This window comes from Melospiza georgiana, chromosome 7, assembly GCF_028018845.1.
Source record: "Melospiza georgiana isolate bMelGeo1 chromosome 7, bMelGeo1.pri, whole genome shotgun sequence".
Classification (NCBI taxonomy): Eukaryota; Metazoa; Chordata; class Aves; order Passeriformes; family Passerellidae; genus Melospiza; species Melospiza georgiana.
In genome coordinates, this window is record NC_080436.1 from 4551244 (window position 1) to 4578453 (window position 27210).

The 27210-nt window shown below is 47.9% G+C and overlaps 1 protein-coding gene across 5 annotated transcripts in view; it reads right to left on the reverse strand.

Annotated features, from left to right (window-relative positions):
• The window catches only part of HDAC4 (histone deacetylase 4), a 181566-nt gene that overhangs the window by 34778 nt on the left and 119578 nt on the right, over nucleotides 1-27210 (reverse strand). For 3 of the 5 annotated variants that reach the window (XM_058027485.1, XM_058027483.1, XM_058027484.1), the window contains exons 8-14: nucleotides 20438-20578; nucleotides 18516-18628; nucleotides 15054-15170; nucleotides 13775-13973; nucleotides 11163-11392; nucleotides 5216-5473; nucleotides 3378-3564 (exon numbers count right to left, since the gene is read on the reverse strand). In XM_058027485.1, coding sequence (XP_057883468.1) covers nucleotides 3378-3564; nucleotides 5216-5473; nucleotides 11163-11392; nucleotides 13775-13973; nucleotides 15054-15170; nucleotides 18516-18628; nucleotides 20438-20578 — 1245 coding nt within the window. The remainder of the gene's footprint in view (nucleotides 1-3377; nucleotides 3565-5215; nucleotides 5474-11162; nucleotides 11393-13774; nucleotides 13974-15053; nucleotides 15171-18515; nucleotides 18629-20437; nucleotides 20579-27210) is intronic. The other 2 variants (XM_058027487.1, XM_058027486.1) reach the window with 1 other exon arrangement.

Here is a 27210-nt window from a genome sequence, read left to right on the forward strand (position 1 = left end):
GAAAATCAAACACACATCAACCCCAGAACTTGCAGCTGTCTGCAGCTAACTCAGTCCAGGGAGAGCACCAGCTCTCTGTGTTATTTCTGTATAATAAACCAAACATGAAAAGGAGGAACGATTCCTTTGTCTGTTGGACAGTGGCTGCGTTCCCATCCAGAGCGATCGCGGCTGGCTTCATTAGGGCCATGCAATGAAGTTTGCTTCCTGCAGCCCTCTCACCAAACCCTCACACCAATTCCAACCCTCATTCCTCTGCCTCAGCATCAGTCTCCAAAGCACTTATCAGCCAGATGGGTTTTCCTCAGGAAAAAGAAGCCTGATGCACTTCAGCACTGCTTGCTTTTGAAAAACACCCAAGACTTTAATTTCCTGCCTTGCACAGAATGGCTCAATCCCGGTGATTAAGCTTTAGCATCCACCTCCAGAAATACAATCTCCGACACGCCGCCGTGGACAACTCCAACAAAACATGAGGCAATTTCACTCACACATGCTCAGCAGCTGAAATGCCTTTCCTTTCTCCTGCTCCCATGCCCATGGCAGAGGGCTTTTTTCCCCTGGTTCTCCTACACAGACAGTGCAGGTTAATTAAACCAGACCTAGGACTGGTTTTAGGACTAGTACAGAGGCCTTACCGTTATGCTTTACACCTTAATGAGTGCCAGTGAATGCCTGATTTTATTGTGTTTTTCCTTCTCCATTCACCCAGCATAAATGCAGAGACTGAAGGAAAAAGAAAAGTCAAGTCTTTGGAATCTTAATGAGGATAAATGTTGTGAAAATGGTATTTTACAGGTGAACTACCTGAAGCATTCTGCACCTCATCACCCTGTGCAGTGCTGGATAAAAGCAGTGTGATATTCTACTCCTTATTTTCAGCCACTTTTTTAGTATTTCAAACCCTGCCTCTGAGGAAAATAAATCCTGACACTGGAACAGCATCTTTTCCAAGCAGCACAGCTCTCAAATCTGCACTCTTACTACTGCCTGCAATTTTGAATGGAATTCAGAGGCACAGATCTGAGTCAAACACAGATCCTCTGCTAGGATATGTTATTTATTTCTATGTTCAGAGTCTTGCATGTGATTGATTGGGCAGCTTCAATACCGGCAGAGGAGGAGGGAAGAAGGAGAAGGAATGAATAATCCCTTCAAGCAGGGCCAGGCTTCCTTGTTTTTAAAGCCTCAAGGTTTGGGGTTAAGTGTATTAGAATCTAAAGTTTCATTCAAAAGCCAGGGGACTTTTCCTTGCACCCCTGGCAAAAGCCAAAATCTTTTAATCTGGCCAGAATCGACTGCATTTGAAATGCAGTTCTGCTGAAATTCTGGGTTAAACCTTAACAGCAAACTGGGACTTTAAAGGGCTGATTTGCAAAACTTGAGCCATTCCCTGGGTTTTTCCAGAGCTGCCAGCACATGCTTCCCACCCTGCCTGCAGCCAGGAGCTGAGGAACACTGAACATGCCACTATTACTACACCACCAGGGCCTGAAAATAAAACCGATTCACAGCGCTGAGCCGAGTGATGCAAGAAGTGTAGGTTAAAAATGGAATAAAAGCAGAAGTGAAAGGGAAATAACATCATGAGTCGCTCTTATTTGGGCGTTGTGGATTTCCCCCCCTTCCTTTTCCTTTTCCCAGGGAACACATCACGTTGCAAACTGTTCATTCACAAAGTAAGAGCCTGACATTTGGGGAAGAAGGCGGACTTTGAAATCAGTCCTCACCACCCAGCACAGGGCTTGAGGAGTTGCAGGGAAAATCAACTTTCAGTTGTTGCTGAGGGCATTGAAGAAACAGAAAGGGTTTTGGAGTAGAAAAGTTGGCTGCCAGGATACAGGAAGAACAATTAGGTTTTTTGCTTTAAATCTTGGTGGGGAGATCACAGAATCCCAGGGTGGTTTGGGCTGGGAGGGACCTTAAAGCCCATCTTATTCCTCCCCTGCTGTGGGCAGGGACAACTTCCACTACCCCAGGCTGCTCCATCCTGGCTGTGAACACTTCCAAGGAATGGGGATCAACACCTATTTTGCACTTGTGCTTTCCACCAGACAAACACAGTACTGCAGTCATCATTTTCCTCCACATGGAAGCAAACACCCTTTGGTCTCTGTATCCTCACGACAAGCTGGAATCACCTGCGCACCTGGTTTTTCCCAACCTGTGTGACAGGAGGAGGGGAGGCTGGCAGGGAGCCTGGAGTACATCATGAGATTATGCTATGGGAGGGACTGGAGAATGTGGAGGAAACAGAGGCAGCTTTGCATTTGGCACTCTGTCCTTGAGGAGCACTGGCTCTCCCTGCCTTGCCTCTAAATCAGCTCAGTCCCAGCCTGGGACTTGTTCTGTGTGCCTGAGACACAGCTCCAGAGCTGGGTTGCTGCTGTGTGTGTGTGCAGGGTATTTTTGCTGTGCTATGTGTGTGTGCAGGGTATTTTTGTTGTGCTGCTGTGTGTGTGTGCAGGGTATTTTTGCTGTGCTGTGTGTGTGCAGGATATTTTTGCTGCTCTGTGTGTGTGTGCAGGGTATTTTTGCTGTACTGCTGTGTGTGTGTGCAGGGTGTTTTTGCTCTGTGTGTGTGCAGGGTATTTTTGCTGTGCTGCTACTCTGTGTGTGTGTGCAGGGTATTTTTGCTGTGGTCTGTGTGTGTGCAGGGTATTTTTGCTCTGTGTGTGTGTGTGCAGGGTATTTTTGCTGTACTGCTGTGTGTGTATACAGGGTGTTTTTGCTCTGTGTGTGTGCAGGGTATTTTTGCTGCTCTGTGTGTGTGTGTGCAGGGTATTTTTGCTGTACTGCTGTGTGTGTATACAGGGTGTTTTTGCTCTGTGTGTGTGCAGGGTATTTTTGCTGCTCTGTGTGTGTGTGTGCAGGGTATTTTTGCTGTGCTGCTGCTCTGTGTGTGTGTGTGCAGGGTATTTTAGCTCAGAGGAAGGGACAAGCAGGACAAGAGGGATGACTCAGTGTGCTCCTTGAGGAAGGCAGGATGTTATGGAGTACCCAAACGGGGATGAGACGCAGAGCCCACGCTTACAGATTTGCGGGGACGGGGAAGAAAATCATAGAACCATCTCCATGGAATGGTTTGGGTTGGAAGAGACCTTAAAGCCCACCTTGTGGGTAGGGCAGGGATGCCTTCTACTATCCCAGGGGGCTCCAAGCCCTGTCCAACCTGGCCTTGGACACTTTCAGAGATGAGGCTGCCACAGCTACTCTGGGCAACCTGGCAGGGCAGGATTTCCTTCCAATATCCCACCTGCCACTCCCTCCATCCTAAAGCCATTCCCTCTTTTCCGTGCCCTCACAGAACAGCTCAATGTAAAACAAACCAGTGAGCAGAGCACCCCCCCAGCCCAGAGCCCCCCCAAAAAGCTCACCTGTTGTGAACCTTGGCTTAGTGGGAGGCTCCTGCACGGACATGGGGAAGGTGGCTGAGGCAGGGGAGGACTGTGCCCGCGACAGGGGCCGGTGTCCCCCGAAGGACACGGGCATGCCGGCCGCCTCCAGCGACGCCTGGTAGTTCCTCAGCTGGTGGATCCTCTGCTGCTCCAGGAGCAGGGCTTGCTGTGGGCAACAGAAGCAGGCAGTTGCTGAAAGGGCCTTGCCAAAAGGGTTTGTGAAGGGTTCCAGGCTTGGACTCCTTTCCCTCACGCGCATCAAAGGAAGATGTGACATTTCAGACTGGCACAACACACAGAGCCCCAGCCTGAGCTGGTGCACACTGACAGCGTCACTGCCAGGGGCAGCTCCATCCTCCCCCACAACTCCCTCCTCTTCCTCCCACCCCACTGCTCTGGGACATTTTACAGTGAAAAAGTCCAGGCCATGGAACGAGTCCCACTCAGCTGGATCCCAGGCTGGACAGGGAGCTCTGAACTGAGCTGCTTCTCTCTGCAGCCACACCATCAGCTGGACAGGCTCCTCAGCAACATCACAATGACATTCCTGGAGGAAATGGACCAGCACCATTACACTGTGCTCCCTTGTTATTGGATTTATCACCTGCAATCCACAAGCCTCGGGTGTTTTCCCTCAAAAGTGAGCCTGGTTGGAGGCTCCAGGTTCTCTAATTCTAAAGCAGGAACACCCTCCACTTGTGTTCTGTTCTCTTATGTGCAGTCTCATGTTTTATGAAAAATTCTTTCCTTAGGATTTTTTCTCCTGAGAAGCTGAGAGGCCTCAGGAATGAAATGTAAACATTGATTATCTGCTGCTGTGGAATGCAACAGGTGCATCTGTGATTGGTCTCATGTGGTTGTTTGTAATTAATGGCCAATCACAGCCCAGCTGTCCGGACTGTCTCAGTCAGTCACAAGCTTTTGTTATCATTCCTTCTTTTTCTACTTCTTGCTAGCCTTCTGATGAAATCCTTTCTTCTATTCTTTTACTATAGTTGTAATATAATATATATCATAAAATAATAAATCAAGCCTTCTGAAACATGGAGTCAACATTCTTGTATCTTCCCTCATCCTGGGACCCCTGCGAACACCACCACAGTCTTTCTCTGGAGAAATTAGTTTTAAATCATTAAACCAAAATACAGTCTCCTGTGATTTTACATGGGGTTCCTGTAACCAGCCAACTCTCCTGGTAGGTGACTCCAGGGAAGAAATCACTTGGTTTTACGTTGGGTTCCTGTAACCAGCCAACTCTCCTGGTAGGTAACTCCAGGAAAGGAATCACCTGAATTTAAATCAAGTTCCTGTAACCAGCCAACCCTCCTGATAGGTGACTCCAGGGAAGGAATCACTTGAATTTACACAGGGTTCCTGTAACCAGCCAATCCTCCTGGTAGGTAACTCCAGAGAAGGAATCACCTGAATTTAAACCAGGTTCCTGTAACCAGCCAACCCTCCTGGTCAGCGACTCCAGGGAAGGAATCATCTGATTTTACATGGGGTTCCTGTATGTAACCAGCCAACCCTCCTGGTAGGTGACTCTAGGGAAGGAATCACTCAATTTTACATGGAGTTCCTGAAACCAGCCAACCCTCTTGGTAGGTGACTCTAGGGAAGGTATCATTTGCATTTACATGGGGTTCCTGTAACCAGCCAACCCTCCTGGTAGGCGACTCCAGGGAAGGAATCAGCTGATTTTACACAGGGTTCCTGTACCCAGCCACCCCTCGGGAGCTGTTTCCCCTCAGAGCAGCACGAGGTGACTCCCAAGCCCAAGTCCAAACCCGCGTCTCCCGACCGCGCGAGCGCCAGACCTGGCGGAAGAGCAGCTCCTGCTCCGCCTGCCTCTGGCCGGCCTCCAGCTCCTGCTGGGGCTCTGCCTCCTCCTCGTCGCTCTCGATGGGCTCCTGTTTGACCTGCACCAGGCTGGCCAGCGCTGGGGGCTCCTTGTGGCCCGCGGCCCGCTCGCCGTAGGGCTCCTCCAGCAGCGCCTGGTGCTCGCGCAGCTCCTCCTCCGTCTCCTCGGGGTGGCTCTCGTGCTGCCGCGCCGGCTCGGCGGGCTTGGAGATGATCTGAAAGAAGCACAAACTCATCAGAGCTGCCTCCCGCCCTGGGGAAAGCTCGCTCTGCTCTCCAGGCTGAAGGGAAGGAGCAGCTCTGAGTTATTGTGTATTAAGGTCAGGGTAACCCTGGCATCGAAGGCTCCGAAATCCTGCGTCCTGAGTGATGACACCTCCTTATTTTCCACTTCATCCTCTCTCTGGAGGAATAAGAGCCTCTTGTTCCTGCACGCTTCCAGATGCTACTCCATTCACAAACCCATCGAGATGTTTGGCAATTAAATTCTGAAAGAATACCGGGGACACAAACCCTCCAGCAGGGCTTCTGCTGCCTGTTTGCTCAACATCACCTTGGATCACTCCCTGAATTTTTTCTGTGAGGCTGAAATAATGATTACTTGAAGATCTGTACTCTTATGGAGCTGGTTAAGAGGGAACTCAGGACATGCAGCTGAGAGCAAACCTCAAGAGCAGCATTGTTCTAACCTGACCTTCCTAACCAGACACAGTAAACGTCTCAGAGAGGAGCTCCTAAACCTAAAGGAACAATTTAATTCTCACTGTAATTCACTCAGGCTTTTTGTAAGTTCCTTGGCAAGATAAAATTCACAGTTCTCTCTCAGACTGCTTACGATTTTTATTTGGGATATAAAAAAAAAAAACCCCAAATGTGACCTGTTTTCAACTCCAGAGTAGGAAAACCAATCCATTTCCTCCCTTTCAAAGAGCTCAGGCTGCCCCTGTTTCAAACAGGCTTATAAAGAAACTGCTGCACTTTGAAAGTTGTCGGGGCAAGGTTTAATGAGGATTAGGTCATCGGTATGGTAAGCAATATTGATTTTAAATCTAATAAAGTTAAATCAAAACATGGTTATTGAACACATGCAGCAGGAGGGACTATTTGTCAGTAACTTGCTCTTTGAAGAACAGTGGCTCCAATCTGGAACTAAGCCTTTTTCTCCCCCAAAAGCAGGAAAGAAGGCTCTGCCATATTACCTAAGCAAGGCAGAGGGGCAGGAATGGAGTGAATCTGGCAAGGGACATGAAGAAAGAAAAGAGGAAGGCTAAGGAGATCCTGGTGCCCCTGCTGAATGACAGAAGGCACATGAGATAGAATTAATGCCTTATTTAAGACAATCCTTCAGGAATCCCTGGAACTCTGACACCAGAGGCAAAGCCTTGAACAAGGAAAACTTCCCTTGGTGAAGGAATTACCACTTAAAGACCTGGACATCCTTAAGTCCATGGGACTCTCACAGGTTGCACTCACAGGTGATGGGACAGAAGGCCATGGGAACAAATTAAAACTCATAAAATTCTTTCTGAACACAATAAAAGTTTTTTTTTTTTTTTCCTGTGAGGTTGGTCAAACACTTGAACAGGTTCTTCATAGAAGTTTTGGAATCTTCATCCTTGGAGATCCTTGGGCAACCTGTTAGAGGGAGGACATTGCCCTCAGTGACCTCAGGAGGTCCCTGCAAAGATTCAGGGATCAAAACCCCTCAAGGATTTTTGTGAGGTTCCCCTGCCCCTCACAGTTTAATTCCTTATAACACACACTGAATAACCAAACCACATTAAGCTAAAAGTTCTTCTACCAATTTTCCTTAAGCCCTCTTAGGCTTGATGAATATTATCTGTTTTAAAGATAATTAAATTATCATAAACCATCTGCTGCTTGTTTTGGGTTTTTTTTCCTGCTTGGATCGAAGGTCTCAAGCTTTTGAACTTATGCCTTTTGAACTTCTGAACTGCACGAGGTAATTGCTGGGAAAAATAACTTAGAGTGCCACTGTCATACCTAATGGGAATGAGAGGCAGTGTAGTTCCCTGGAAGTTTTAAATTATTCCTACTCCTTAAAAATGTAGGAATTAAATGCCAGCCACGGTGAAGGCTGAGAAGACCAAGTGGTCGATGGCAAGGACATTTCAGACATTCTAGTTCCAGTTGTTGCAACCCCACCCTCAAAGGAAGATTTTGCAGAGAAGACACTTTCTTACCAACAAATTCCACATAAAACACTCAGTATCTGCATGCCAGGCCCATCCAAACTCCCTAAAAATCTTCCATTTGTGCAGTTTTACGAGCACGTGCTCGCGCCGTTTAAAATCCGAGGGAATAAAAGTGAGAGGGGCTGGCTGGAATGGCAGCACTGAGAATGCTTGTAAATATATCTGAAATAGTAGGCACAAAGCACCATAAATAACCTCTCCATGCCTTAATTAGCTGTCTGGCTTCCTCTGCCACGAGGTTACTCCTCTGTTTTCATACCCAGTGGCCTCTGGCTGTCACGAGCTGCCACCATAAACCTCTGGTAAAGGCACTGCCTCTCTCCAGCCCCGGGCAGACAACGACTTCACTCCAGAATAAATTACTGCTCTCTAGTCACAAGCATTTTTAAAAGGCTCCATGCAGCTGGCAAGATTTCTCCTCCACAGCTTTGAAATACAAAGAACAGAAATTAAAAAAAAAAAAACCAAACAACAAACAACAAAACAAAAAGCGAACCAAAGAAAAACCAAACAAACAAATAAAAAAAACCCCACCAAAACACAACAGCAACAAAACCCCAAAAAACCCCCAAAAACCAAAAAATAAACCCCAAAATCAAAACCCAGGAAAAAAAAAAAACCAAAAAAGAACAAAAAAACCACCACAGTAAAAAACAAAAAACACAGAGCAAAGTCAGGTCATAAATACAGAGGAAACGAAAGAGTTCATCATTTTTCTGTGGAACATTTCATGAGGGGAAAAAAAAGCTGCATTTTTCACTGGTGACATTTCAGCTAGCATTGGATTTGTCCAGCAGATGTGATAAATAGAACCACAGAATCATTAAGGATGGAGAAGACCTCCAAGACCATCAAATCCAACCTCTGAGCATCGCCATGCCCATCACTCCACACCATCCTCTCCAGGACACCTTTCTCCACAGTGGCAAATTCCTGGGACACTGAAGACCTTGAAAGTCCTACCAACAGGTTAGAGACCTCTATTTACAGATCAGAGATCAATGAGGAGTTCCCAGCAGAAAAACCAGGGAACCCCAGAATGGTTTGGGCTGAATGGGACCCTGATCCCCATCAATGGGGTGGCACCATGGGTCAGAAAGCCAGAGGAAGAGAGGAGCCAGGAAGCAAAGGAGGATGTCAGCTCAGCCCTGACCACGCCAGGATGTGCAGAAGCCAGCAGAACCCTCCCTTTCCTCCCTCTGGAGGTGAAGGATGAACTCAAGGAAGAAAGAGAACACAGCTTAGATGAAAATGAGTAAAACACAGGAAAAAGGCTGAACTCATTCGACTTGACATGGCTCTTCCCATGTTCCCTTTGGGTTCTGATTTTTAATTTTTATGAACTAAGGAGAAACAATAGATGACAAGGGATGATGGGGAGAGGCTGACTTGGGCACCAGAGTACCTGGCAGAGCCTTCTGCAGCAGCCAAAGCCTACAGAAATCTCTTGATCTGGTTTTGTTTTCCCCCTGCAGTGATGCGACAGCAGGGGAAAAACAACTGTCTGAGGCAGGCTCAGTCCTACAGCTGCAAGGACCAGGAGACTGTGGAGCTTTTGTGCTTGGAGGAGAGGGAACAACCCACCTGCAAGGCTGGATGGGGCTTGGAGCAAAAGTTCTTCTGATAGTACAAATCACAGAATCCTTAAGGTTCGAAAAGCCCTCTCACACAGGCGAGTCCAGCTGTTCTCCCTGCACTGCCAAACCCAGCCCAAACCCTGTCCCCAAGTGCCACATCCACAGGCTGTCTGAACACTTCCAGGGATGGTGACTGTGCCACTGCCTGAGCACCCCTTCAATGCAGAAAGTTTTTCTGATCTTTTCCAACCTAAACCTCCCCTGGCACTTCCCTGTCAAACACTAAACATGCAAAAAAAGGTGGGAAACAGAAGCACAGGCTGATGGTGGAATATAAGCTCAATGAAAATCACAGAATGGTCTGGGTTAGAAGGGATCTTAAAGTTCATTTCATTCCACCTCTGCCATTCCAGGGACACCTTCCACTCTCCCAGGTTGCTCCAAGCCCCGTCCAGCCTGGCCTGGGACACTTCCAGGGATCCAGGGGCAGCCACAGCTCCTTGGATGATTATTCTTAATATTTTCATGTAAAACAAAATGTTTTTCCTTAGTTGCCTTCTTGGAAACAGCAAGACTTGTTTTGGCTGCAGTCCCCTCAAAAATTTCATCTGCTGCAGACACCTAACAGGGAACGTTTAGGGCCAAAATCTCAACATTTGGAAAATCACATTTGGAATTAAGAAAAGCCTGATTTATGAGTATATAAATATATAAAATACTTCAGGAGTATCATTTAACTCTCCTACACACACGAGGGTCCTAAAATATCCCCAATCTGGGAAAAGTCTTTTCCCATGTCAGCACTTGGATGCTATCCCATGGGATAAATCTGCCACACGCACGCAGCACTAGCACTGAAGTGATTTTAACTCATGACTCCTATAAATCAAACACAGGGAAATCAGTTTAATTAAACCCTCTCTGCCTGATTTTGCTGTGGAGAGCAATGGACAAAGCTGGAAGTCAGAGTGCTCCAGTGGCTCTCCAGCTCCTGGGAGGTCCAGGAGAAAGTCTGAATGAGCTCAGTGGATACGTCACATCCAAGGCTTTGGAAAAGCTTTAAAACCCTTCACGCCAAAAATCCCTCCAGCTGACAACTTCCCTGAACAAAGAGCCCCAACTCCCTGCCCCACACCCCATGGCCCTGGTGCCAGGGAGTGTTTGGAGGGGGAGGAAATGGGATCCCTGTGGAGCAGCAGCTCCCCAGAGCCCTGTGTGCAGGGCCAGGGCTGGCACCCGCGGTGGCAGTGCTCCAGGAGGACAGCATTGACGTCAGTGACTTGTGTAACCATCCCGCCTCAGCCCGGGCCACAAACAAGGGTTTGGGGGTGGTGTGTGTGTGTGTGTGTGGGGGGGGGGGGGGGGTTGTGGCTTCTCCCACTCTTTGATCCAGCCCTTGGCAGTTGTGTTTTCTCACAGGACTGGAACGGTGGAAATATTTGGAGGAACCTCTGCTGTAAATGGAACAGCAGTGATCTGAACGGCCGCCTGCCACGGGCTTGTCCTGAGCCACAGAGCCGCTGCTGGAATTGCTGCTGTCCTAAGGAGAGCCTCCACTGGAACTCCTTGGGAGGAGTGTTTAGAAAGCCTCAAACCAGAACAAATCCCAGAATAGTTTGGGTGGATCTTAGAGATGATGCAGTTCTATCCCCTGCCATGGCAGGGACACCTTCCACTATCCCAGGGTGTTCCAAGCCCCATCCAACCTGGCCTGGGACACTGCCAGGGAACAATTCCTTCCTAATATCCCATCCATCCCTGCCCTCTAGCAGTGCCCTATGTTCTGTCCCTCCATCCGTTGTCCCCAGTCCCTCTCCAGCTCTCCTGGAGCCCCTTCAGGCCCTGGAAGGGCTCTGAGCTCTCCCTGGAGCCTCCTCTTCTCCAAGGGAACACTCCTAAGTCTCTCAGCCTTTCAGCAAATGTTTCAGTGTATCTGAGTAACCTCCCTCACAAATACATCCTTGTGTTGTCATGCCTGAGAGAGGTCCAAGGATGAGAATCCCAGGGACGTTGGAGGTAGAGCCCACAAACACATCTGCACCAGAAACCCCGAAATCGCACGCTTGAGGCTGCTGTGGAGGAAAAAAAGGCATTGAAAGCTCCGTGCCCACCTTGTTGATGTGCAGCTGCTGCTGCTGGAACTGCTGTTTGTGTTTCTCCAGGAACTGCTGGTGCTGCTGCTGGATGACCAGCTGCTGGAGGGCCTGGGCGTTCTGGGGCAGGGGAGCAGACTGGGTGCGCCCCAGCGGGCGGTGCTGCCGCAGCTTGTGGATCGAAGGGGAGACCCTGTCTCCACCCACCAGGGGCTGTGCGTGCAGGGGCAGTCCTGAAAGATACCAGTCTGAAGATAATATGGAGGAAAAAACAGCAGAGGAGAAACGAAAGGAAGAAGAAAGGAAGGAAGGAAGGAAGGGAGAAAACGGCTGTTGAGTAACGCTGACGGTGACAGTGATACCACGTCAAACCCAGCCACCTCTACAGCTGGAGCTGCCTTGAGAGAGAGCAGATCAATTAATCACCACTGCACACAGCAATGCTTTGCTTGCTTTGAGTTCTGGATCTGCTTGGTGACTCAGAGACCCTCTGGAAACATCCAGCAACACCCTACTGACCTTTCTGTCGCTACAGGGGACCACACTGGTCTGGAGTTTAAACCTCAGGGCTCACCTTGGTTTAGGGACTGATCCCAGGCTCAATTCAAGCTGCATGAACCAGCTGCCTCCCTACAGTCGCAAGAAGCCCTCTGCTCTCCTCAGGCTTTGCTTTAGGAGAGGGAGAAGCTGCCCAGAAGTCTGCAGCCAGCTGGATGCTGAGGATTATGAACACCTTGGCATTTCTGTCTCAGGATGTGACCTCCTTTCCCAGCCATTCATAGAACTGCCCGAGTGGAAGGAGCTGACTCATGGGAAAGCCTCTTTTCTCAGTAGACTAAGAGAGTTTCTCCCACTCTCTGCTTTTTCTGCAACAGATCATGTGAAAGGGTATTTGATTTTATAAATGCATGCTCCTGCAGGTGTTGGTGTGCACACACACAGGTCTGGGTATGAATACATAGATCATTGGGAAAGATGTGTTCCTCTTCCCTGAGAGCACAGCTCCTCCTCCCAAAAGTTCCAATCAGACAGCAGAGCTTGCAGAGGATATTTTGGAAGACTACCCTCCTCCAAGGTGCTCCTGGGAAAGCTTTCCAGGAGACACCATGTTCACAGAATCCTGGAACCTTAAAACTCATGTCATTCCACCCCCTCCCATGGGCAAGGACACCTTCCACTATCCCAGGCTGCTCCTAGCCCTGAGTATGCTCCATCAGGAATAAGGAGCATCAGGGCATGTACCACAACATGGAGGATACTATCTGGAGTAACCATTCCCAAGAGGAATGGCACAGCTGAGGAATTCTAGTCCAGCTTCCCAAACTGTCCATGTCTACCTTCCAGCCCAGAGAGAGCCATCACAGCTAATTCTGCAGCTGCCAGGGGACCATCTCCAGAGCTCAAGGCTCTCCAGCAGAATCCTAACAAACTCCACTTTATTTCCAAGGAGTTTCCAAATATTAGCTGTGCACTCAAGGCTTTGGGGAGCACGTGTGAGCTCGCTGCCTCTCAGCTGCTGCCTCTGGAACGTGTGTTTGTCCTTGTTTCCCTGTGCTGACTCCTTCTCCTGAGTGCTGGGCTGTAACACGTTGTACTGTTTTAGGAAGCCCCGCACGGAGCAGGTGGAGTAGAAGGAATTGGCTTGGAAGCAAACACAGCATGCTGGAAACTGAGAGAAGCAAACACCACACCTCTGGGCATCAGCCTCCCCATATCTATGTGCTCCCAAGCTTATCCCAACCCCATGGATATTCCTGGGATTTGGACGTACAACCAGCAGTGCTGCAGAGGGGCTGACACCTCCCAAGAACTTCCAACAGAAATGGAAGGAAGGGAAGGAAAACCAACACGTCAAACATCCTTTGTCCCAGCACCACACACAGGAAGCCAGGAACTAATCCCAGAGGGAATTATTGCTTTCAATCCAGCTTATTTATAGCCACAGGCCTTCCCACAGGTAGCCCATTCTGAAAGTGCAGCACTGGGAGTGACTCATGGCAGTTAACATCCTGCAAAGGGAAGGCACACACAAACAAATGCAATCTGCTGGCAGGCAGCTGCCTGTGCCACGGCTCTGCTGTTTGTATTAATGATGGAAAGGAAGTGTTTCAACCTGTGATTTTCTAAGGAAAATTTTAATTTTCTAAGGAAGTGCTTCAACCTGTGATTTTCTAAGGAAAATTTTAATTTTCTAAGGAATTCTAAGGAAGTGCTTTAACCTGTGATTTTCTAAGGAAATTTTTAATTTTCTAAGGAATTCTAAGTGTTTTAACCTGTGATTTTAACCTTTCATATTTTCATGGAATAGAAACCATCCACGGAAAACAGGAGTTGTTAAGATGTTGTTTGATCTGAACTGGTCAGAACTCTAAACAAAACAGAGTTCTCAACTTTTACCAAGCAACCTTTGCTGTCCTGGTGGAATAACAGCATTTATTTTCATCTCACCAAAATGAGGTGGGAGATCCGCTTTTGGAAAAACCACCACTAATCAATGAATCAATAAACCAAGGTTTTATGTTCTGCCTGCAGGGTGTACAGGTGGTGCAGGACCTTGACAGCAGCCCAACAGATCCCTGCTGGTTCCCTCTCTTTTCCAGGTGCCCCAGTGCTGCCCCTGGAGCGCTCACCTGTGACCAGGGGCGTTTGTGCAGTTGGCTGTTCCAGTAGGACCATGTGCTGCAGGAGAGGGTTGTGTGCAGTTCCCCCATCCCTCTCCAACGTTGTAGTGCTCAGGTAGGGAGTGAGGTGAGTGCCAGGGAATAAGGAGATCCGCTGCTGTAAGGCTGGGATTGCGAGCCTCTCTGCGTCCTGCTGCGCTTGGCCCGCCTACAAACGCACAGCCACAGGGGTTAGGAGACAGCCCAGAGGCTGATCCCAGCCCTAGTGATAGCCCAGAGGCTGATCCCAGCCCCACTGACAGCCCACAGGCTGATCCCAACCCTAGTGATATCCCAGAGGCTGAGCCCAGCCCCACTGATGGCCCAGAGGCTGATCCCAACCCTAGTGATATCCCAGAGGCTGATCCCAATTCAGTGACATCCCAGAGGCTGATCCCAGCCCCACTGATGGCCCAGAGGCTGATCCCAACCCCAGTGATAGCCCAGAGGCTGATCCCAGCCCCACTGATGGCCCAGAGGCTGATCCCAACCCTAGTGATATCCCAGAGGCTGATCCCAACCCTAGTGATATCCCACAGGCTGATCCCAGCCCCACTGATGGCCCAGAGGCTGATCCCAACCCTAGTGATAGCCCACAGGCTGATCCCAGCCCCACTGACAGCCCACAGGCTGATCCCAACCCAGTGATATCCCAGAGGCTGATCCCAATTCAGTGACATCCCAGAGGCTGAGCCCAGCCCCACTGATGGCCCAGAGGCTGATCCCAACCCTAGTGATATCCCCGAGGCTGATCCCAGCCCCACTGACAGTCCAGAGGCTGATCCCAACCCTAGTGATATCCCAGAGGCTGATCCCAACCCTAGTGATATCCCACAGGCTGATCCCAGCCCCACTGATGGCCCAGAGGCTGATCCCAACCCTAGTGATATCCCAGAGGCTGAGCCCAGCCCCAGTGCCATCCCAGAGCCTGATCCCAACCTTAGTGATATCCCAGAGGCTGATCCCAGCCCCAGTGATATCCCACAGGCTGATCCCAATTCAGTGACATCCCAGAGGCTGATCCCAGCTCCAGTTACATCCAAAGGTTGATCCCTGCCATCCCAGCCCTTGATCCCAGCCCCAGTGCCATCCCAGAGGCTGATCCCAACCCTAGTGATATCCCAGAGGCTGATCCCAGCCCTACTGCCATCCCAGAGGCTGATCCCAGCTCCAGTTCCATCCAAAGGCTGATCCCTGCCACCCCAGCCCCTGATGCCAGGCAGCCCAGCCCTGTCCCAGCCGCACTCACGCTGGAGGGGCCGGTGGCAGGCAGTCCCAGGGTGATGTTGGGCAGGGAGGGCGAGGTGTAGAGCGGGAGCTGCGTCACGGAGCCCTCGCGGTTGACGAGCCTGTGAGCCAGGCTGGTCTGGAAAGGAGAGAGAAAACCTGGTGAGAGCCCATCCCAGAGCCATGCCCGTGCCCAGGGCACAGCGCTCACCGGGACAGGGCAGCAGGAGGGGACACAGAGTCTCCAGAAGTGCACAGACAGCCCAGCAATCAATCCCAGCCTGTGCATCCCTAGGAGCAGGGTCCAAACACTCCTGGAGCTCTGGCAGCCTCGGGGCTGTGCCCATTCCCAGCACCCTCTGGGGAAAGAACCTTTCCTGATCTCCATCCTAAACCTCCCCTGGAACAGCTACTCCCTTGGTACTTGCCCTTCTCCAAGCATTTTTAAAGGTAAAACCAATTATCTTTAAAAAAAAAACAAGCTTTACAATTGGTGTTTTTCTCTTTAGCAAATAACAGACAATTTATGTTATTTACTAGCGTGTGTTAGCATAAATCAGACTTCAAAATCCCATCCAAAAGCCTCAAGGTTGCATTTATGGAGCTATTTCCTGATTTTCAGGGTGAAATGCAAGATTTGCTCGGTTATCTTACAGGCATTTGAGGCAAGAACACTTTAGCAAAAATACCTTTAATTTCTAAACAAGACTGATTTGAAATACGCACTAGAAAGCCCATTATAAAAATTACAATAAAGTGCCTGATTTTCCTGTTAGGAAACCAGGGCTCTGATCACCCTGAGGTCTCTGCAGGTGATTTTCCAACATAAATAGAATTTAGACTTTGAGAAGACTTCTGCAGAAGCCTGTTAAACTCAGGTGCTGCTGTGAAAAAGGGGGTTTTGTTTAACTCAATATTCTATTAAGGGGCAATGTGTACCTAAGTTGTGGCTGTCTCACCCCTGGAATTGTTCAAGGCCAGGCTGTTCCACCTCCTGCAGTGTGCAGGGACACCTTCCACTATCTCAGGGTGCTCCAAACCCAAAATCCAGCCTGACTCTGGACACCTCCAGGGATGAGGCAGCCACAGCTTCTCTGGGCAGCCTGTGCCTTATTTTTAACAGATTCATTGTAAAAAAACTTTATTTTTCTCTCTAATCTAAAGTGACTCTCCATGTGATTATTTGTACCCACACACTTCTCTTTGCAAGTGATTTTTGAACACTCCTGGCAATTTTGCTTTAATTTAAATTACATAATGTCAGTGTGCCATTGAAAATAAGATACTTATTGTCAGCAGAGGAATGAAATATTTTACTGGTATCATAAATGAAACAAAACTACATCCATTTTCCCTTTGAACAATCAATACTCTGGAGTTGTGCCTCAAAGCCTCTCCTGGGGATTTGCTGTAGAAAAACAGAGGAGAGAAGAACACAGCAGCTTGATGCTCTGAGCATATGGGATTTGGCAGCATTATCACCACTTTAAACACACAGCTCCCATCTCTGGGCTCAATTGCACACAGCCATTTCTGAATGCACAGTCTGCAGCTGTACTCCAGCAGTTTTTACAGCCTTGTACCAACTGCAATGTGCCTTTCAGAGAGGGAAAAACCTTTAAAAACAGTATTTCAAAGCAGAAAGTGTCTGCTTTAAAGGAGGCAGGGCTGCAGTCTTTCCCCACTGAAGGCGCTCAGACAATGAACTTGGGCACCATCTTCCAACACACCTGCCTCAAGGGCTGATGCAGCAAACTCTTTAAGAAGCAGTGAGATATACTTCTCATTTAAAATGAAACATGAAGCTAAGAACAAAACACAACATGATCTTTTCAGAAACACTCAGATATTTCCAGACATTGAATGGTGGGAACTTGGGAAGTCCTGGTCCATTTTGGTATTAAAGAATCTCCAACACCTGAGCTCCCAGGTCATACAGCTCCTACTCAAGAAGAGGATTTCAAAGGCACCAAACTACACTTCTTTTTTTTTCCCAAATACAGGCCAATGGATCAGCTGGGATCACACATGAATGCTGAAATAAAATGCTGAGTTATTTTTCTTTAGGAAGGGGAAAGGCTTGGGCAGGACAGGGGTTTTTTTCCAAATAATTTTTACTGCTTGTGCCTCAGCCTAAGTCACAAAATTCCAGCTGCACTACAAGCAGTTGATGGAAAGACTTTTTCTTGTGATCAGTGTCCATTTGATTAAGTGTTTGGGGTCTAGATCAGCTCTAATTATTAAGCTGAAAAATCAAATGGATGAGGAGGATGCTCCAGCTTCACATTTACCTGCAGGAGTTCACTCTGACCTCATGGAATGATTTGGGCTGGAAGGGACCTTAAAGACCACCTGATTCCAATGCCCTGCAGGGACTTTTGGGAAGCTGCCTGCTCTGTTTATGTCACAAAAAAAATTGTCAAACCCGCTGGTTTTTCCATCAGCAGCAACTGGGAATTTGCAATCTGCTAAGGACAGACAGGACTGATCAGCAAAACCAAAACTCAGTGCTCATCCTCCTGGGGCAAGTGAAGCCCCCACCTCCCACCATCTTAATTTTCATACTAATTACCTAAATCTGTAAGGTTTGCTATAGATTAGAGTGGCTGGAACGTGTGCTGCATCATTTGGCAGGGCAGAGGGTGGAGAAGGAGGCATGTTCCCCATATTAAATACTGTTACACTACATTAGAAATAAAAATAAAGTGCAAATCTGTACAAAACTAGAAAGCAATAAGGACTGACATTTCCACCATCAGAAGGCCTTTTCAATTCTAAAGGAATATTTGTGGAGAACAAGCCCCAGCCTGTTTTTGGAGCCCTGGTGTTAAGACAGACTCTATTCATGGGGAGAACAGCTAATGGGAAGCTGGATGAAAAGAAATGCACCAGTAACATCAGACAACCACACTGGTTTTCTAGAGGCACAGTTTGCAGTGGGAGCCAGCTCACATGGCCCAGACCCCTTGGAAAAGCTTGGCTCCCACATTCCTGAACACAGGAGCTGCTGTGCTCAATCCAACCCCACCTCACCCTGCCCTGGGCATCCAGCAATGCCTCAAGTGATGGTGAAACTTTATGGGATTATAAACCAGCACAAGGCACCAAGCTTTCAGATCCCCAGTTGTGGAGGAAAAGTTTAAATCCATCCCCTTTAATCCAATTATGGTTTGGCATATTTAGACCATCCTACTGCACACAATAAATCCACCCTATATACAGGAATAAAGCCCCAAACACTAAACTACTTGCATTTGACCTTGCTGAATCCCTTTATTTTTACTTTCTCCTCACTACAAAACCACTGCAAGCTACCACAAGCTGCCTGTGAGCTGGTCCAAACCAGATTTAATAAACAGATAAGAGGTAATTCCCAAAGTCTGCTCCGAGTCACAAGTCGGGCTTTTCCTTTTGTGTGGTTTAGTTGCCAAACTCTCCCAGAGCTGAGGGGTGTCACAATGCAGAGGGAAGGGGGGCTCTGTACCTCTGCCTGGATACTGGTGACTGATCCTGCAATTCCATTCTCAGTGCTGATGTTGTTGGAGCTGTTGTTCGGAGAGCTGGGACCGGATCCAGGAGCGCTGTTGCATGCAGAGTCTGAAAAACACATCCCCAAACCAACTTTTAACATTAGAAACCATCTCTGTGATGGTATTTACACAGATAACAACCCCTCAAGTTTTGTTTTGGATGAAAGCAGCCCTCCTCCTCCTCCCCTTCTTCCCCCTAAATCTTCCCAGGGCTCTTAAAATACCAACAAACACTTTCAAATGGTTTATCCAAGTACCCACTCAGCATATTTAAGTCTTCTCCCCATGGGGATTTCTCTTGGAGTGTATTAATAACTCGAAATATGATTGAAAGATAATAAAAGGCATGGAAGGTTTGAAGAGGTCCAACTGGAGGATGGCAGAGTTGCTCTGCTTCATTCTTCTGGAAGTGCCTCTCTTTCTCTCTAACCCTAAAGACACCTCCTTGCCTCAGACCTCCCTCAGAAGGTCTCTCACCTGCTCTATGGCACAGCTGCCAGTGTTCCTCCTTTTATTTGGGAAGGTTAATAACATTCAAACCATTTCTTTCCAACTTTCCTCATCCCCAACCATTCGCAGCAGGAGAATCTCCCAGCAGCTGCAGTGGCTGAGGCTGCAACAGGCTCCTCACTGCTCCAGGAGGAATAAAAGCTCATTTTTACAGGGGCCTGGAGGGACAGGAGACAGGGGGAATGGCTTCCCACTGCCACAGGGCAGGCTTAGAGGGAATTGCAGGAAGGAGTTCTTCTCTCTGAGGGTGATAAAGCCCTGGCACAGGGTGTCCAGAGAAACTGTGGCTGCCCCATCCCTGGAAGTGCTCAAAATCAGGGTGGAGCAACCTGGTCAAGTGGAAAGTGTCCCACCAGAACCCCCTGTGTTCTTCAGGGATTAAACATAATTTCTATTCCCCAAAGTGGAACTGTTTATAAAACTTATTTTCCGTTTAAAAGTCCCCTCTTTTTACTTTTTTACTTTTCAAACAAGCTCCAGGGTGGCTTCTTGAACTGTGTCCATGCCAGTGAGAAATGGGAGCTTCCACTGCCATTTCTGAAGTCATTGCAGGAAAAAATGGTCAGCCAGCAGAGGCTGATTTATCCCAGGAGCCATGTGCCATACAGCACTGTGTGAGTGAAGGAAATTGGATTTTCAGGTCTGAAAGGCTGCCAGAACTCATGGAAAACTCTCTCAGGCACAGGCTGGGATTTTTGGGGTGTCCTGTGCAGGCCTAGGGTTGGACTGGGTTATCCTTGTGGGTGCCTTCCAACTCGGGATATTTTATGATTCCACAGCTTTTAGCTCCTGAAATCCTCCTTCCCTTCTGCAAACAGAGAGGCTCTGACCCAGAGAAGTGCCGAGGCACCCCAGGGTCTCCCAAACCCACTCCCCTGTCTAAAGGGAGCTCACTTTGAGTTTGATGGAGTGATGATTGTGTGCCTCAGAGCCAGACAAGCCTGGCAAAGCTGTCACTGGGTGGTACTTACACAGAGACATCCCTAGATGGTGCTAAGAATTAACTTTATGGTAATCTCATCACGCTCTGCTCAGATCCCACTTGCAAACTTTGGTTCTGGAAGGACAGGACTTTTCAACAAGAAACTGTCAGTTGAGTAGTCAAAAAAAAAAAAAGTTTTATCCAGCTGTATGTGTAAAGCTCCTGAGTCAAGAAGCTTTTCCTATTTTCCATCCTAAATGACACAGCTCCAGGTGTGTCAAAGGGAGCAGAGATGGGAGCTGCGGATGGGGACGAGGCCTGACCTCAGCCTCCCCCAGCTGGACAACTCCAGTGCCCTCAGTGGGTTCCAGCACTGCTGAAGCACACCAAGGAGACATTTTGGGAAGGGAGAAGGGGGTGAAGGACTGTGGAATTGTCACTTACCCGCCGTTCCTGTGACGTCCAGCGGGCGCTTCTTGAGCGCCGTCACCACGGGCCCGTCCTTCCTGCGCAGGAGGGGGCTGCTCCTCCTCTCTGCCACCTTCTGCTTTAGCCTGGAGCGCAGCTTCAGGTTGGGCTCAGAGGCTGCCCAGGGAAAGGAAACACTGTTAGGAGTGTCCCAGCTGTGTTTTACTCAGCCTGAAGTTGAGCCGAGCTGAGTTGTGTTGAGTTGAGCTGAGTTGGCTGCACAGTCGAGCATTTGCAGGAAGCTAAATTGAATTAAGCCATTTGCTAACATAGATTTTTAATGTAACAAACAGGTCCCAGCCTGTCGCAGACATCTTTTCATTAAAAATCCTTTCCTTAGGATTTTTCCTCCTGAGAAGCTGTGAGGCCTCAGGAACAAAATGTAAATAGTGGTTATCTGCTGCTGTGGAATGCAACAGGCGGGTCTGTGATTGGTCTCATGTGGATGTTTGGAATTAATGGCCAATCACACCCAGCTGGCTCAGACTCTCTGTCCCAGCCACAAACCTTTGTTATTCATTCCATTCTATTCTTAGCTTAGCTGGCCTTCTGAGATGAAACCTTTTCTTCTATCCTTTTAGTATAGTTTTAATGTAATATATATCATAAAATAATAAATCAAGCCTTCTGAAACATGGAGTCAACATTCTCATCTCTTCCCTCATTCCAAAAACCCTGTGACCACCGTCACACCAGCCCATGCAACATCTGAATCCAACAACAGCAGTGACAGGCATTTGAATTAAAAATGGAAGAATCATCCTGCAAAGTCTTCTCTGAGCGAAGACACAGACTCGTGATTAGTGCAGAGTTTCCCACCTCTGCCCAACTTGCTTCCAGCCCAGTGGCAAACCCAGCTGATGGGATCCAGCAGAGGAATGGCTGAGCCAGCTGAGATGCTGCTGTTGGTAATCTCTGATGTGCTGCTGGAACAGGCAGCTCCACACCCTTGAGTCATCCGACCCCTGAGGGTGGGATGCCAGGGCATGGGAAAAGAAAACACCAAAATCAACCCCCACAAGCACAAGCAAATCAGGTGATTGTCTCCCTGCTGGCTCCTTGTGTCAGCTGGAGCCAGTGTCAACTCAAGGGAAAGGGCATGAGAGTGTGGCCAAGGAAAGCCATGGCCAGGGAGGAGGAGGTTTGTTTCTTTCTTTGTTTGTTTGGGAAGCAGCTTGGGGTTGCATCATCACAGCGCCACAGTTCAACCCTATCTAACAGCACATCTCACACCTGGGAAGTTCCACACTGCCCAGGGCAGGTGTGGATGCATTTCCTGTGACCACAGCCTTGTGTACGCCACGCTTTTGAGAGACTCCCTCCAAAGCACAAATCCTGAGCTCCCAAAATGCCAAGGCAGAGCTGCTGGGAAGCCCCAGCAGCCCTGGGGCCGGGACAGCCGGTGACAGCGCACGCGTTATCAAACCTCCATCAGGGGCACAAGGCTTTAATTCAACACTCCTCCTGCAAGATGATTTCCTCTGGGAGCTTTCCTCTGACCTCCTGAGCCCTGAGTGAAACACCTGCTGGAGGGTTTGAGGGCTCCTGACAGAGCTGAGTGAAGCAGCCCCATCCTTTCCCTTCCTCAACAGCCCCACTGCTTAATCCCTTTGAACCTGTGCTCGCTCCATCACCAACCAACACACTCCAGGGCCAATGATCTACATGTCTTTGGGAGAATTAAAACAAGGTTTACCGACTGATTTGAATTAACTCAGTCTGGCTGCAGCTATGTTTCCCTTGACCACCGGGTCACGTCGAAGATCAAGCCCATCCACGTTAATTGCAGGGCTCGAAAAATCACAAGGCTGATGAATTCAAGATCAAATGCTTGGAGTTAAGCCATCAACACAGTGCTTTGATGGAATTTTGGGAGGGAAGAAAAATTTTAAAAAGAAAGGAAAGAGCTTTTTTGTGAATGTTTTGGACAGAAAAACACCAGCAAGAGATAAAGGGAGCGCTAAAAAAAAAAAGTGCTTCCTCAAGATGATGCTTCAAATGCTGAATGAAGTGCATTAGCAAGGGGGGAATTATCTTCCAGAGAGAAAATTTGCATTTAAAATGGCAGGGGACTGAATGCAAATCTGCTCCCAGGGCAATATTAAAGACTGGACCAGTTCAAACACAAGCTCAGGCTCCAAGCAGCAAATTCTCTGAGTTCTCTTCAAAACACAAGCTGGCATGATTTTAAAAGCAGCGTTTGGGTACACACCTCATCCCACATCCTTACATTCCCAGCTTTAATTTGTCCCAATTTCTGAGCATTAACAGCTGCCTGGATGCCACACTCATGGCTGGAATGAGATGATCTCTAAGGTCCCCTCCAACAAAACCACTCTGGGATTCTGTGCAAGGGGAAAGTGCCACAGCTGGATGCTGATATATCCATTTTAAAGAAAGGAAGTCTAAGCCTATACCACACCTGTTGGAAGGATCTGTCCCCTGACAAAGGCAAACATGGCAATAAAAACTGTATTTCAGCCCAAATTTTATTCCTGGCGTTCAGATGAGGGATGGTTTCTGTTGGGAACACACAATTAATTAGATGTCTTTTAAAATACACAGAAGGAATCGGTTTGAAACACCTTAAAAACAGGCAGGGAAACAAAAGATTTGGGGTCACAGATGACCTAACGCAGCCCATATTTTAAGCCACAATAAAAGCCTCCTTCCATATAACAAAGAGGTGAACAGACATAGAAGATGACAGCCTTCAAAGAGAAAATACCTCCAGCGTAAGTGATTGCCAAAGCAACGTATTGGAATTTGTCAGATTAATCTATTTTAAGGCAAAATCACTCTGTGTTTTCCCCTTCTGCTAGGGGATTGAGTTTCAAAACACCAAAAGGTCTATTTAAAGCCCTGCTCTGATTCTGTTGTTTATCCCTCAGATATAATCCCAAATCTAACATGGCATCAGGACCTCAGAGAGCATAATCCCTACACGGATTTAATTGGGTGCTCCAGAGCCCAAAGTAGGTGAATTAAAATTCAGCACAGCCTCAAACTCACAGAATTTACATAAAACCTCTTTTATAGTAAAATAATTTAGGCTTGTTCACATGGTTTTTTTTAACTATTATGTAATAAAAATATTTTAAAGCTGAAGAGAGCTATCTTTCACAAGTATAAAACAGGAATTTAAACAACACAGAAGCATCAATACCTGACAGTCAATGCAGGCTCAATGCTGCCTCAGGAGCACCAATTCCACTGGAAATCTCCCCAAATTCACCCTGCCAGGCAATGTGCCCAAACAAAGCCTTGCTAACTGGAGTAAATTTAAAAACTGGAAACTAAACTACCAAACCTAAGTTAAAAAATTACTGCTTCTCTACATCTCCAGGTGAAGTATTTAAAACAAATGCCACAAAGTTAGAAAAATTCCCCTCTAGCAAACAAATGAAGCCCATGCCCAAATCTGAGTCAGCTCCCACAAAGCCAGTGGGATTTCTGAAGCACTGACACTTAATTTGGCCTATAATAAGGATTTATACAAAGAATATTTTGTTTTCCTCCGAATAAATTAATAACCAGAACATAAGCCAAGAGCTTCCCTGGTTTTCACAGGCTCCAAACCAAGTTACCCCTCTTATACATCACTGTGTGCAGCAGGACCCATGTAATCCAATTCTTCCAACATTTATGTCATTCCCATTGTTTTTTTCCTAGAACTGCAGCCCCTAAGCTGCTGAACTAATTGGACATTAAATCTGTGGAAGTCAAAACTCCACCAAGTCCCGGGCAGAGTTTGCCCTGCTCCCAACTGTCCTATCTACATTTGTGGAATGAATGCAAACAATGCAGCATGAAACCCCTGCTCCCAGCCCCTGAACATCTTCATTTCAGCAGGTGGGGACTGGAAAGGGATTCTATTAATTTATTATTATTATTGTTATTATTATTGTTATTTGTAAGTTCCAGCCGAAGTTTAATAGTCAGGCAAAAGCCAACAGAATTATTTTGTCTCCCTTCTAACACCCATAAGAAAACTCCATGAGAGAGGGAGCTTAAGCTGAAGGAGGGAAAGGGTTAGATGGGATATTGGGAATGAGGAATTGTTCCCTGGGAGGGTGGGCAGGCCTGGCACTGCCCAGAGCAGCTGTGGCTGCCCCTGGATCCCTGGCAGTGCCCAAGGCCAGGCTGGACACTGGGGCTTGGAGCAGCCTGGGACAATGGAAGGTGTGCCTGCCCATGAATGGGATGGGCTTTGAGATCCCCTCCAACCCCATCCTGGGATTCCATGAACAGTGCAGGCCCCTGGGAAGCAGAGATGGAGCTGGGAGGACCAAGGAGGAGGAGGGTGGGTTCCCTGAGTGACTGGGATCCCCCAAAGGTGACACTAAACCACCAGATTTTGTTTGGTCTCTTGCTGGAAGAGGTTTCTCTTCTGGTGCACCACTCACCAGGAGTGTTTTCATGATTCCACAACTGTTAAGGCTGGACAAGACTTCTGAGATGACCAAGTGCAGCCATCAATCCATCATCCTCCAAACCCTGTCCCCCAGTGCCACATCCCATTTTGTGAACACTTCCAGGGATGGTGATCCCACCCCTGCCCTGTGCAGCCTGTTCCATGCCTGAGCACCTTCCCAGGCCAGAAATCTTCCCCAATACCCAAGCTAAGTGTTATTTCTGGATCAGACAGACTGACATCTTCCCCTTGGAGCAGCACAGGGTATTTCCAGCAGGGATTTCTCCAGGGCTCAGGGCCTCCTCTCAGTGTGTGGGAAGCCAGGCTCCCATGCTGGCTGCAAGGACAATGTGGGTGGGAAGGCAGAGATGCTCTCGAACTGCAGTGACACTCCATGCCACACAGAGCTCCAAGATTTCCTCTCATTATACTCCCACATTACACCAGGGTTTCTGACAAGTCTATTTTCTTCCAAACAACCTTTTGTCCTAAAACAAACCACTCCAAACACTCCAATAATCAGAACCAGTTCAGAGGGACATTATGCTTTCCTCGACAAACGCAGCATTAAAATTGTTGACAAATCCTTTCATTTTCCCTTTCATTTCTCTCTAAATGCAACAAGTTCACACCAATTTCACCTGCTTAGCTGCAAATAATACCCAAACAACTCCAGTTTCCTGCAATACCAACAACCTCACAGGATGCTGCATGCTTTCCTCTCTCAGGCTCCTCTCCTTTGCATGGAAAAAGAACCATGGAGTCACAGAATCATTTAGGTTGGAAAAGCCCTCTAAGATCATCAAGTCCAAGAGGAAAAGCACGTTAAGAAGTGAAATAATTCCCTTTAAATCTTCATGATGGTGGTGGTGTCAGCTTTCTAAGCAACAGCATGTCCTAATACATCCACTGCTCAAATTTCAGAAAGCAGGGAATGCCATCAACAACCTCGTTCCCGGGGAGAAAACGAGGACAGGATTCCTTGGAAATGCAAAACTGAAAAGCTCTGCTAAAACCCACTTCAGCAGCTCCAAGAAAGGTGTTGACAAACAGCTCTTGGGGTTATCAAAACAGGCTGTCCCAACCCAGAGTCTAAAATCACTCCATCAGGATTCTCCAGAGATTCTCCTCAGAGGATCCCAGTGCAGCACATAATGAATGTTATTATGTCTGGGAGACACCAACCTTGATCTGAGGTCACTTAGAATTTCCCCTCTCAAAAACCGTCAATAAAACTCTGACATTAAATCCTACACAGAACAAAATAAACTCCCCAGAAGGGGAAATAAGAATCCTTGTGCTAATCCAGGTATTTAACAGCAAAGGCAGGAGCAGCTCCAACCAAACTGATCTTAGATCAGTGAAAAAAAAGGAAGAGCCCCAAAGTGCTTGGAGAGAGGGAGCAGAGTGAAATCAATCCCCCAGCCAGGCTAAGAACAGGATTCAAGCAATTAGTAACTGCACCAGGAAAACAATTTCACGCTGAAACCAAACAGCCAAGAAACTGGAGCATAATTTAGGAAAACAAACCAGAGAGAGCTGGATTTCAGGGCATGGGAGGCATCAGGAGCACGCTGCAGGAGCTGACTGTTCCCCCTGCTGAAGGCTTTCAAGCACTCTGAAGATATCTTTCCTGCACTTCCTCCTTCTCCCATAACCTGTGATTATCAGGATGCTTGAAATAAGATTAAAGACACAGAGTGTTGCTAAAATGCAGGAAAATGGTACATTTGATGCAATCATGGAATTGTTTGGGTTGGAGGGACCTTAAAGTTCGCCTTGTTCCAACTCTTGCCATGGGCAGGGACACCTTCCTCTATCCCAGGGTGCTCCAAGCCCTGTTCAACCTGGCCTGGACCACTTCCAGGGATGGTGAATATTTATTCTTCCCAAAAATGTCTCAACCTGCAGGACACGCTCCCAGCTCTGCAGACTGTAAGAAATGATAATTCCAACTGCCTTCCCACCACCCCCTAAGCCGCCCTCTCCCCAGCAATGGTGCTGGTTGGATTCCAGCCCTGGTAATCAGAGCTGTATTGTGATGGGTTCTGTTATTTGAGCTGCAAATATTTAATCAAATTTAATAAAATTGGACTACACGATATGGCGGTTTTAAATTACCAACACAAAGCCAGAGCCTTGCCTGGTGCCAAAAATCTGAAAAGCTCACCCGTAATAAAGAACTTTATTTAGGATGGGCTCCAGCCTTCCCTGCCTTTTGTTTACACCAGACTGTTCAGGAGCCTTTCTTCTCCAAGCAACTTAACATTCTTGGCACTGGGAATTCTGCAGGATATTGCTGTGCCAGAGCCTGACGTGCTGTTGTGTTGAAAGG